This window comes from Rhinoderma darwinii, chromosome 12 (genome assembly GCF_050947455.1).
Source record: "Rhinoderma darwinii isolate aRhiDar2 chromosome 12, aRhiDar2.hap1, whole genome shotgun sequence".
In the NCBI taxonomy this organism is placed as follows: domain Eukaryota; kingdom Metazoa; phylum Chordata; class Amphibia; order Anura; family Rhinodermatidae; genus Rhinoderma; species Rhinoderma darwinii.
The window spans coordinates 40966866-40978958 of record NC_134698.1 but is presented as its reverse complement, the minus strand read 5'-3'; the positions used below and the strand labels follow the sequence as shown (position 1 = coordinate 40978958).

General features: G+C 42.4%; 1 protein-coding gene across 1 annotated transcript in view; it reads left to right on the top strand.

Annotated features, from left to right (window-relative positions):
* Positions 1-12093, top strand: part of SCFD1 (sec1 family domain containing 1) — a 141744-nt gene that overhangs the window by 110444 nt on the left and 19207 nt on the right. Inside the window, exon 15 of the mRNA XM_075844681.1 lies at positions 230-326. Coding sequence (XP_075700796.1) covers positions 230-326 — 97 coding nt within the window. The remainder of the gene's footprint in view (positions 1-229; positions 327-12093) is intronic.

Sequence of the window (12093 nt, the reverse complement as noted above, 5' to 3'; positions counted from 1 at the left end):
TTGCCTTCATGAGACAACCCTTTTTAATGTTTTAGGAATTTGTGCCAATATTCTAAATGTTCTTGAGGATTTGGTATGACTGAGCTATGGAGTTACTCTTTTTTTTTTTTTTTTTTTTTCTCTTTCCGGTCTTCATTCATACATACATGTTTTTCCTTAATTCTAGATTCATATTGTGTTCACTTCACTTTATATTTATTTACTTATTACTGTTTCTCCCATGCTTTAGGCACGGAAGTTGGATGTTTATTTTGAGTATGAAGAGAAGTTAATGAGCAAATCAACTTTGGATAAGTCTCTTCTAGACATTATCTCTGACCCGGATGGTGAGTTGTTTTTTTCTATTTAATACAATTTTTTGGTGCCCAATGGTAATGAAAAGGTTAACCTGGCAAAGAATGCCAGTGGGTGTTAAATACTGCTTGTTTTGTATTTTTGCTCCTAATCCTCACTCTACTCTTCATGTCTTGGCTTTTAAAGCCAGCAAACTCAACACCTCATTGATTTCACATGTCTCCAGCCTCACAGCATGACATATCTGTACATGACATTGTCCCATAAAACCAGCTTCACATATGTAACAGTGCTTTATATATTTTATATACTTTTCTCTGCAAATACTTCTGGTATACTTTGGGACCTACAGTACTTTTGGGGTTCTAAATCTGTCTAAAAAAAATAGTTTTTTTTATAAAGGGAACCTATATACTCTGTAGTATTATGTTTTCCAAATGCCACTTTTAATATTCTACACCGGAATTACTGAGTGAGCGACATAGCCACCAATACAGGTCACCCATCTTGGTTAGGTCTCGAATACAGATATAAATAGTTATGTCGCGATGCATTGCTCTCCTGCACCACTATATAACCAGGTTGATTTGCCATTCAAGAGTTTGGTAAAACCTTGCTCACAAGCGCGACCGGCGCTCCATTCATTTCTATAGAGCTGCCGGACACAGACCCCAGAAGTCCCATGCTTCTCATGGAGCACTTCGGTGGATTTTGGTCCCCTGTTCTCCTTATCGCTGGGGGTCCTAGCGGTCGGACCCACAGAGATCACACATGTATCCTCTATCCTGTGGATAGGGGATACGTGTGTTTTGTGGGACAACCCCTTTAAGGCAACTCCTCAGATCACCTGGTGCCTGAGCAACTTTGGTGCAATCTAGTTGTGTCCTGCAAATGTTCATGTTTGCATCCTGATACCAGTCCGCACCTTGCTACCTGTTATCAATTGTATCCAGCTATCCTATTCCAGTCGGTATCCAGCTATCTGCTCCCAGCCTGTATCCAGCTAACCGCTACCAGCCCGTATACAGCAACCCACTACCAGTCTCTATCCAGCTATCCGCTACCCGTTTGTATCCAGCTACTTGCTACCTTTCTGCTACCAGTCCGTATCCTGTTACTCAACTATCAGTCTGCATCTCGCTATCTACTGCATCTGTATCCAACTACCTGAGACTAGTCTAAGGCTTACTACTGGTTACGAACTGTGACTTCTTAGCCACACCCGTCTACAAAGGTATCATTGCCAGTGCCTGTACTCTCCGTGTACTACACTTTTGTATCCTGGTCCGTTGTGCCAGCTGCTACTCACACTGGGACCTCAAGAGGTAGCGACCTGATAGTGTCCCCACAGGGGGTTTTACGGTGAAGACCGGGAGGCTACTTAGAGGTGGCCCTAAGTTAAACCGGTTGAGTAGCACAGTCGGTCCACAACCTGCTGGTCTTTGCATTGCCGTCTGTGCACCAAAAAAATCAAATCTATGCCAGGTGGGAACTGCCGTAGATTTGTGCTCTAATTGACGCAATTTTTCTGCTGTAAATTATAGTTAATTTATCGGGCCACGGTGTACCTGCTTTTTTTGCTAGGCCCCGCCCACTGTTTTGAAAAAATTTTGCTCAAATTGTGACTTTTCTATGCAAGAAAACTGCCGTAGAGGGCTTCATAAATTTCCCTCAAAGAGCTCTGATCACTTAGGCCCCATGCACCCGAACGTGCAATTCCCCCGAAAATCCACTGGAGAACTGCGGCCCTATTCATTTCTTTGGGCCCATGCACGTTGACCGTGGTTTCCATGGTCCGTGTATGGCCCAGGAGCCTGGACCGCAAAAAGAACGGACATGTCTTATTACGGCTGTGTTCTGCGGTCCAGGCTCATAGAAAATAATGGACGCGGCCATGTGCATGGCCCGCAATTTGCGGGTGACACTCCTCCCCCGGCCGACCCGAAAATCACGGTCGTGTGCATGAGGCCTTATACTATTTGTCAAGAAAATCATTGCTTTTTCAAACAGAAGTAACCTATTATATAAATATGAAATGAGAAGTACACTTTAGAGGGAAAGCCGAAGTTTCTCTTGCTTAAATGGCGCAGATCCTGAGAAACCCCCCCCCCACACACACACAAACACACTAGAAGGTCTCTTCTGAACCCTGCACATAATGCGTCTTATTAAATACACCGTTATTAGAATAAATTGACACTGATTGATTTGTGCCAACTTTTTCTATAAATTTTATTTTGGCAAAAAAATGTGGAAGAACGTTTTTATTCATTTATTTTTTACACCATAGACCATCATAAATAACATTGTACAATAAATGTATAGGTTGTTACGGACGTGGCGATACCAAATATGTGTATACTTAATGTTTCGGGACTTATATTTTGAAAAGAGTATTTATTGTAAAAAAAAAAGTGTTTTTTTTACTATTGTTTTTTATTATTTAACAAAACCTTTTTTTTTTTTTAATCCAATAGAGGGATTTTTTATTTTTGAACTTTAATGTACTGGTATATATCTATATGCCAGTACATTAGCCTGTGTACTGATTGTACACAGGCAGTTTTGTTAGGACATACCTAAGTATGCCCTAACAGGAAATATGGTCAGACAGCCCTGGCGTCCTTCAATGGACCTTGAGCTGTCTGCCCATACCAAGTATAGCCATTGATCGCATCACAGGGATTTTCTGTGACGCGATCAAAGGGGAGACTCACTTTAGCTATGATCACGGCATTCAATGGGTTAACGGCGGAGAGAAGAGGTCTCTCTTCTCTCCGCCGATAGAGCGGGGCTGCAGCTGTGTGTTGCAGCCGTTGCCCCGCTCATCATGCCGCGCGGACACTGGCTGTCACACAGGACGAGAATACTCATCCTGATGCGCCAAGTACCCGCCGCTCAGGACGAGTATTCTCATCCTGTGTCGGCAACCAGTTAATATCTACCTTTATTACTAAACTTAACGTAGTAGTAAGAATAATGATAATAGTTTTTGTATTTTATTTTTAAGTATTAGTATTTTGCTAATAATAATATATTCGTTGATTGTAGATCTGGGTACCAACAATCTGCATGCATCATATGTCCTAGAGCAGGGGTCTCAAACTCGGCTGGTTAAGTGGGCCACATATAGAAATAATGGGATGTTGACGGGTCGCATTACTTTCAAATTTGATACAATACAAAATTATTGCAAATCAATTAGTTATTTGAACTACTATAACACTATATTACTATAATAATAATAATACTACATTACTATAATAATAGCGGTAGGTTTTACATTTGAGAGAATTCTCCACGTGCTTATTTCAACAATCCGGTTTTCCAGTTTGTGTCGCTAAATGCAGTCCGGCCGCTCAGTTGGCAGCGTTTGGCAGACACAAATGTTTAGATAATGATAATCTGTGGCACTCTGCAAGTTCTTCTGGGTGCTTTGGGTAGGGTTCCCACCCCGTAAATCTTAAAGAGGTAAACTCAAGCACCCCTTAGGTTGATTTGCAAAAGTGGTTTTATTTAGAATAAGGCAATAACTAACGTTTCGGCCACAATTCGGCCTTTGTCAAACACTATTGCCACTGGTCAATAGAAAAAAAGTTTATGCTGGTATATAACGCTTTTTGTATGAGGTAACTAGTACCATGGGTATGCGTGTTTAGCAAATGTTTAGATGGTGCCACAGAGTCCTCTGTAGATGGTGCCACAGAGTCCTCTGTAGATGGTGCCACAGAGTCCTCTGTAGATGGTGCCACAGAGTCCTCTGTAGATGGTGCCACAGAGTCCTCTGTAGATGGTGCCACAGAGTCCTCTGTAGATGGTGCCACAGAGTCCTCTGTAGATGGTGCCACAGAGTCCTCTGTAGATGGTGCCACAGAGTCCTCTGTAGATGGTGCCACAGAGTCCTCTGTAGATGGTGCCACAGAGTCCTCTGTAGATGGTGCCACAGAGTCCTCTGTAGATGGTGCCACAGAGTCCTCTGTAGATGGTGCCACAGAGTCCTCTGTAGATGGTGCCACAGAGTCCTCTGTAGATGGTGCCACAGAGTCCTCTGTAGATGGTGCCACAGAGTCCTCTGTAGATGGTGCCACAGAGTCCTCTGTAGATGGTGCCACAGAGTCCTCTGTAGATGGTGCCACAGAGTCCTCTGTAGATGGTGCCACAGAGTCCTCTGTAGATGGTGCCACAGAGTCCTCTGTAGATGGTGCCACAGAGTCCTCTGTAGATGGTGCCACAGAGTCCTCTGTAGATGGTGCCACAGAGTCCTCTGTAGATGGTGCCACAGAGTCCTCTGTAGATGGTGCCACAGAGTCCTCTGTAGATGGTGCCACAGAGTCCTCTGTAGATGGTGCCACAGAGTCCTCTGTAGATGGTGCCACAGAGTCCTCTGTAGATGGTGCCACAGAGTCCTCTGTAGATGGTGCCACAGAGTCCTCTGTAGATGGTGCCACAGAGTCCTCTGTAGATGGTGCCACAGAGTCCTCTGTAGATGGTGCCACAGAGTCCTCTGTAGATGGTGCCACAGAGTCCTCTGTAGATGGTGCCACAGAGTCCTCTGTAGATGGTGCCACAGAGTCCTCTGTAGATGGTGCCACAGAGTCCTCTGTAGATGGTGCCACAGAGTCCTCTGTAGATGGTGCCACAGAGTCCTCTGTAGATGGTGCCACAGAGTCCTCTGTAGATGGTGCCACAGAGTCCTCTGTAGATGGTGCCACAGAGTCCTCTGTAGATGGTGCCACAGAGTCCTCTGTAGATGGTGCCACAGAGTCCTCTGTAGATGGTGCCACAGAGTCCTCTGTAGATGGTGCCACAGAGTCCTCTGTAGATGGTGCCACAGAGTCCTCTGTAGATGGTGCCACAGAGTCCTCTGTAGATGGTGCCACAGAGTCCTCTGTAGATGGTGCCACAGAGTCCTCTGTAGATGGTGCCACAGAGTCCTCTGTAGATGGTGCCACAGAGTCCTCTGTAGATGGTGCCACAGAGTCCTCTGTAGATGGTGCCACAGAGTCCTCTGTAGATGGTGCCACAGAGTCCTCTGTAGATGGTGCCACAGAGTCCTCTGTAGATGGTGCCACAGAGTCCTCTGTAGATGGTGCCACAGAGTCCTCTGTAGATGGTGCCACAGAGTCCTCTGTAGATGGTGCCACAGAGTCCTCTGTAGATGGTGCCACAGAGTCCTCTGTAGATGGTGCCACAGAGTCCTCTGTAGATGGTGCCACAGAGTCCTCTGTAGATGGTGCCACAGAGTCCTCTGTAGATGGTGCCACAGAGTCCTCCGTAGATGGTGCCACAGAGTCCTCCGTAGGTGGTGCCGCACGCTGCCCTCCGCAGATGGTGCTGCCCTCCGCAGATGGTGCTGCCCTCCGCAGATGATGCTGCCCTCCGCAGATGGTGCTGCCCTCCGCAGATGGTGCCGCCCGCTGCCCTCCGCAGATGCTGCCGCCCTCCGCAGATGCTGCTGCCATGAAGGAGCGATCCTTCTTCCAAACGCTCTCTCCTCTCCCCACAGGCCACAGATGACCGCCTCAGGGGCTGCATGCAGCCTGTGGGCCACGTGCTTGAGACCCCTGTTCTAGAGGGAGATAAACTGGGAGTGTCACTTGTTGAGAAGGATCTGGGTGCACTTGTAGATTATAAACTAACAGCATGCAATGTCAATCGGCTGCTTCTAAGGCCATCAAGATATTGTTGTGTATTAAAAGATCTCGGGGGACATAGATGTAATATTACAAAAAAAGGGGTAGCCAGGTTAGAGAGGGGTCAGACTATATTGGTGGGGGGGAGAAACAGAATGTGGGGAGAGGACTAGACAACCGGATAAGGAGATCCTTTTGTTACAAAACAGCAGTGTAAATGAAAATGCCCAAATAATGTCAAATCACATTTCTGATAATAAAAGTGAAAAACTGAAAGGCAAGTTAAAGTGTATGTTCACAGATGGCAGAAGTCTAGCAAGCAAAATGGGGGAGCTGGAGGCCTTGGTACTGGAAGAAAATATAGATATAGTTGGTGTTGCTGAAACATGGCTGGACTCTTCACATAACTGGGCTGTAAATCTACAGGGTTTTACACTGTTTCGGAAAGACAGGACAAATAGGAAAGGCGGTAGTGTATGTCTGTATGTGAGAAATTATATTAAGGCGAGTGTGAAAGAGACAATAGTGGGTGAATACTTTCATTTCTAATAATGCAGAGCTTGTTGGGAACGTCAATGTTCGTGAAAACCTCGGTAACGGTGATCACAATATAGTTACATTTTACCTATACTGTAAAAAACAAACGCAGGCTGGGAGGGCAAAAACATTTAATTTTAAGAAAGCCAATTTCCCCAGGATGAAGGCTGCAATTCAGGATATAGACTGGGAAGAACTAATGTCAAATAATGGGACAAATGATAAATGGGAGATTTTCAAATCTACTTTGGGTTATTATAGTGCAAAATTTATTCCTATAGGTAACCAGTATAAATGACTAAAATTAAATCCCACATGGCTTACACCTTCTGTGAAAGGGGCAATACATGACAAAAAAAGGGCATTTAAAAAATACAAATCTGAGGGTACATCTGCAGCCTTTGAAAAATATAAAGCACTTAATAAAATCTGTAAAAATGTAATAAAATTAGCAAAAATACAAAATGAAAGGCATGTGGCCAAGGATAGTAAAACAAATCCCAAAAAATTCTTCAAGTATAAAAATGCTAAAAAGGTCCGAACATGTAGGACCCCTAGATAATTGTAATGGGGAGTTGGTCACAGGGGATCAAGAGAAGGCAGAGTTACTAAGTGGGTTCTTTAGCTCTGTATATACAACTGAAGAAAGAGCAGCTGATGTAGCCGGTGCCAGTGCTGTTAATATATCAGTTGATATACTGAATTGGATGAATGTAGATATGGTCCAAGCTAAATTAAATAAGATAAATGTGCACAAGGCCCCGGGACCAGATGGGTTACACCCTAGAATTCTTAAAGAGCTTAGTTCAGTTATTTCTGTCCCCCTTTTCATAATATTCACAGAATCTCTAGTGACTGGTATAGTGCCAAGGGACTGGCGCAGGGCAAATGTGCCTATTTTCAAAAAGGGCTCTAGGTCTTCCCCGGGTAATTATAGACCAGTAAGCTGAACATCCATCGTGGGGAAAATGTTTGAGGGGCTATTGAGGGACTATATACAGGATTATGAGATAAAAAATAGTATTATAAGTGACAGTCAGCACGGTTTTACTAAGGACAGAAGTTGTCAAACTAACCTAATCTGTTTTTATGAAGAGGTGAGCAGAAGCCTAGACAGAGGGGCCGCTGTGGATTTAGTGTTTTTCGACTTTGCAAAGGCATTTGACACTGTCCCCCATAGACGCCTAATGGGTAAATTTGAGGACTATAGGTTTAGAAAATATAGTTTGTAATTGGATTGAGAATTGGCTCAAGGACCATATCCAGAGAGTTGTGGTCAATGATTCCTACTCTGAATGGTCCCCGGTAATAAGTGGTGTACCCCAGGGTTCAGTGCTGGGACCACTATTATTTAACTTATTTATTAATGATATAGAGGATGGGATTAATAGCACTATTTCTATTTTTGCAGATGACACCAAGCTATGTAATATAGTTCAGTCTATGGAAGATGTTCATGAATTGCAGGCAGATTTAAACAAACTAAGTGTTTGGGCGTCCACTTGGCAGATGAAGTTTAATGTAGATAAATGTAAAGTTATACATCTGGGTACCAACAACCTGCATGCATCATATATCCTAGGGGGAGCTACACTGGCGGATTCACTTGTTGAGAAGGATCTGGGTGTACTTGTAGATCATGAACTAAATAACCGCATGCAATGTCAATCAGCTGCTTCAAAGGCCAGCAGGATGTTGTCGTGTATTAAAAGAGGCATGGACTCGCGGGACAGGGATGTAATATTGCCACTTTACAAGGCATTAGTGAGGCCTCATCTAGAATATGCAGTTCAGTTCTGGGCTCCAGTTCATAGAAAGGATGCCCTGGAGTTGGAAAAAATACAAAGAAGAGCAACAAAGCTAATTAGGGGCATGGAGAATCTCAGTTATGAGGAAAGATTAAAAGAATTAAACCTATTTAGTCTTGAAAAAAGACGACTAAGGGGGGGACATGATTAATTTATATAAATATATTAATGGCACATACAAAAAATATGGTGAAATCCTGTTCCATGTAAAACCCCCTCAAAAAACAAGGGGGCACTCCCTCCGTCTGGAGAAAAAAAAGGTTCAACCTGCAGAGGCGACAAGCCTTCTTTACTGTGAGAACTGTGAATTTATGGAATAGTCACCGCAGGAGCTGGTCACAGCAGGGACAGTAGATGGCTTTAAAAAGGGTTAGATAATTTCCTAGAACAAAAAAGTATTAGCTCCTATGTGTAGAAATGTTTTCCTTTCCTTTTCCCGTCCCTTGGTTGAACTTGATGGACATGTGTCTTTTTTCAGCCGTACTAACTATGTAACTATGTAACACTTTACAAAGCATTGGTGTGGCGTCATCTAGATAATACAGTTCAGTTCTGGGGTCCAGTTCATAGAAAGGATGCCCTGGAGTTGGAAAAAAAAAAAACAAGAGCAACTAAACTAATAAGGGGCATGGAGAATCTAAGTTATGAGGAAAGATTAAAAGAATTCAACCTATTTAGCCTTGAGAAGAGACGACTAAGGGGAGACATGATTAACTTATATAAATATATGAATGGCCCATACAAGAAATATAGTGAAAACCTGTTCCATGTAAAACCCCCTCAAAAAACAAGGGGGCACTCCCTCTGTCTGGAGAAAAAAAGGTTCAACCTGCAGAGTTGACTTTAGTGTGAGAACTGTTAATCTATGGAATAGTCTACCGGCAGGAGCTGGTCACAGCAGGGACAGAAGATCGCTTTAAAATAGGCTTAGATAATTTCCTAGAACGAAAAAATATCAGTTCCAATGTCAATGTGTAGAATTCTTGTTTAATCGCTTCCCTTTCTCCCATCCCTTAGTTGAACTTGATAGACATATGTCTTTTTTCAACCGTACTAACTACTACCTGTAATATTGTATTTTTCAAGAAAGGCATCAAGGCCCTTCCTGAACTTGTTCAAAGAATCAACCATCACAACATCCTGTGGCAGGGAGTTCCATAGTCTCACTGCTCTCACAGTAGAGAATCCCTGTTTGTGGTGATGGTGAAACCTTTTTTCCTCTAGACATTGGGGATGACCCCTTGTCCTTTTTACACCTACGTAGGCCTGTAACAAGATCATTATAAAGATCTCTGTACTGTCCAAATATATATTTGTACCTTATAATTAGATCGCCCCTAAGCAGTCTTTTTTCTAAACTGAATAGTCCCAAGTTTGATTACCTTTCTTGGTGCTGCAATTCGCCCATTCCCTTAATTACCTTTATCGACTTTCTTTACACCCGTTCTAGTTCAGCTATGTCCTTCTTATACACAGGTGCCCAAAATTGTACACCATATTTCATTTGTGGTCTTTGTTCTTGTCACGAGCATCTATGCCTGTTTTAATGCATCTCATGATTTTATTTGCCTTGGCAGCTGCTGCCTGGCACTGGTTGCTAAAGGTAAATTTACTGTCCACCAATATTCCCAAGTCTTTTTTTAGTAGTATAGTAGTATATTTCCAATATTGTGGGATTCTCGTCCCTACCTTACTAGCACCACGCCAATAGATTGAGGAGTGCATCCCAATATCTTTTTGATTTGTTTTTTTAGTAGTAGTTTGACCCAGTGTTTTACTATTTAATACATAATTGTAATAGTTTCATCGGCCCAAGTGCATAATCTTACATTTATCCACATTAAACTTAATTTGCCATTTCTCTGCCCAAGCCTCCAGCTTCCCCAAATCCATTTGTAGTATTACATTATCCTCCTCTGTGTTATTACATTAGAGAGCTTCGTATCATCTGCAAATACTGAAATTATACTCTGTAACTCCTCTACAAGGTCATTTATAAACATATCAAAAAGAGGGCCCAATACTGACCCCTGTGGAACCGCACTGGTAACTGTGACCCATTCTGAGGATGTACCATTAATAACCACCCTCTGTTTTCTATCACTGAGCCAGTTGACCCAATTACAAATATTTTCCCCCAGTCCCAGCATTTTCATTTTATATACCAACCTTTTATGCGGTACAGTATCAAACGCCTTTGAAAAGTCTAGATACACCACATACACAGCCTTACACAGGTCATCTAGAACTTACCTCCTCATAGAAGCTGATCAGATTGGTTTGACAGGACCGATCCCTCATAAACCCAATCTGAAGCTGCCTTAACAGTTTATTTGCGTTGAGATACTCGAGAATAGCAACTCTTAGAAAACCCACAAATATTTTACCCACAATGGAGGTTAAACTATTTGAATATTGGCATTACATTTGTTATACGCCAGTCCTGTGGAACAGACTCTCATGATAGAATCTTTAAATATCAGAAATAAGGGTACTTATCACGACATACCATCCAGACCCCGGTAAATTGTCTATTTTAGTGTTTCTAAGGAGGCAGTGCACTTCTTATTGGGTTAAGCAGGTGACATTTCATAATTATCCAGTATATAATTTATAGTAGATCCAAGGTAAGCTACACTTTGAAAAGGGAATATATTATTAATAATCACATTTATTAACCTTGTATCTTACTGATCTTACTGTTAGGCTAGATTCACACGGGCGTTGCACATCTCGGACATGTAAAACGGACGTTTTTCACGTCCGATGTGCGTCCATGCTCTGTGGGACGCCATATCACGCATCCCCCATAGCCTAGAGTCTATGGAGGAATGCGTGAAAAAATAGGACATGTCCTATTTTCTCACGGACCCTTCACACGGTCCGTTGAAACAACGGTCGTGTGAACGGCCACATTGAATTGTATAGTTCCGTGTGACGGCGGTTGTACAAACGGCCGTCACATGGACGTCTAACACGTTTGTGTGAATAAGGTCTTAATCAGTAACATGTAGGAAGCAGCAGCCTTCGTGTGAATAGACTATTCATAGTAAGTTTTGGTCTCAGTGTCTGTTTATGCTTGAAGTATATTTGTTTAATTGTTTGGAATATAAGGAGCCAGAAAATCTAATAAAGAAGTACCTTGTAGCCGGAGTCTGGATATGCCCAGCCTGGTGTAGGAAGCTATATCACCCAGGGGTTAATGGACATTTTACATAATTGTTGACATTTGGTTGGTAAAACACATTTTGACTTAAGGGCGAGTAGAGATATATATATCTCTATAGACCTTTATAGAGATAAAAGCAAAGATAATCTTTTATTTTCCCCTTATGAAAGAAATATTTTAGAAGAGGAAGCTGGGTTTGTAATGACAGAGTTTATTAGGATTGTGTATCTGTTTTTATCATAATTATACCATTGCTCTACCTTGAAAATAATTACAGAAAACGTGACTTTTTTTGTCTTAGGCCTAGTGCACAAGGAGTTTTTTGCAGGCTGAAAATTTTGCCTGGAAAAATCAGCTCCGTTTTTTTTGTACTACACACATTTTTTGGCACGATTTTTGCCGCGCTATTAACTCCCTGTGAACAGGGCCTTAGAGTTTGGATCAATCTTTCTTTGGTATTTGTTACTCCATGTAGCTATCATACACAGTGATATCCGTTGTATAAATGCAGCCTATTGGTTTAAAAGGTTTATCTACCCAATTGCCAACAAAGATCAAAAGAAGCAACTTAAAGTTCATAATATAGTGTGTGTTGTTTGGCACTATAGCTTGTGCGTTTGGGGTGCTTATCTACATGTCTTGTACTTAAAGG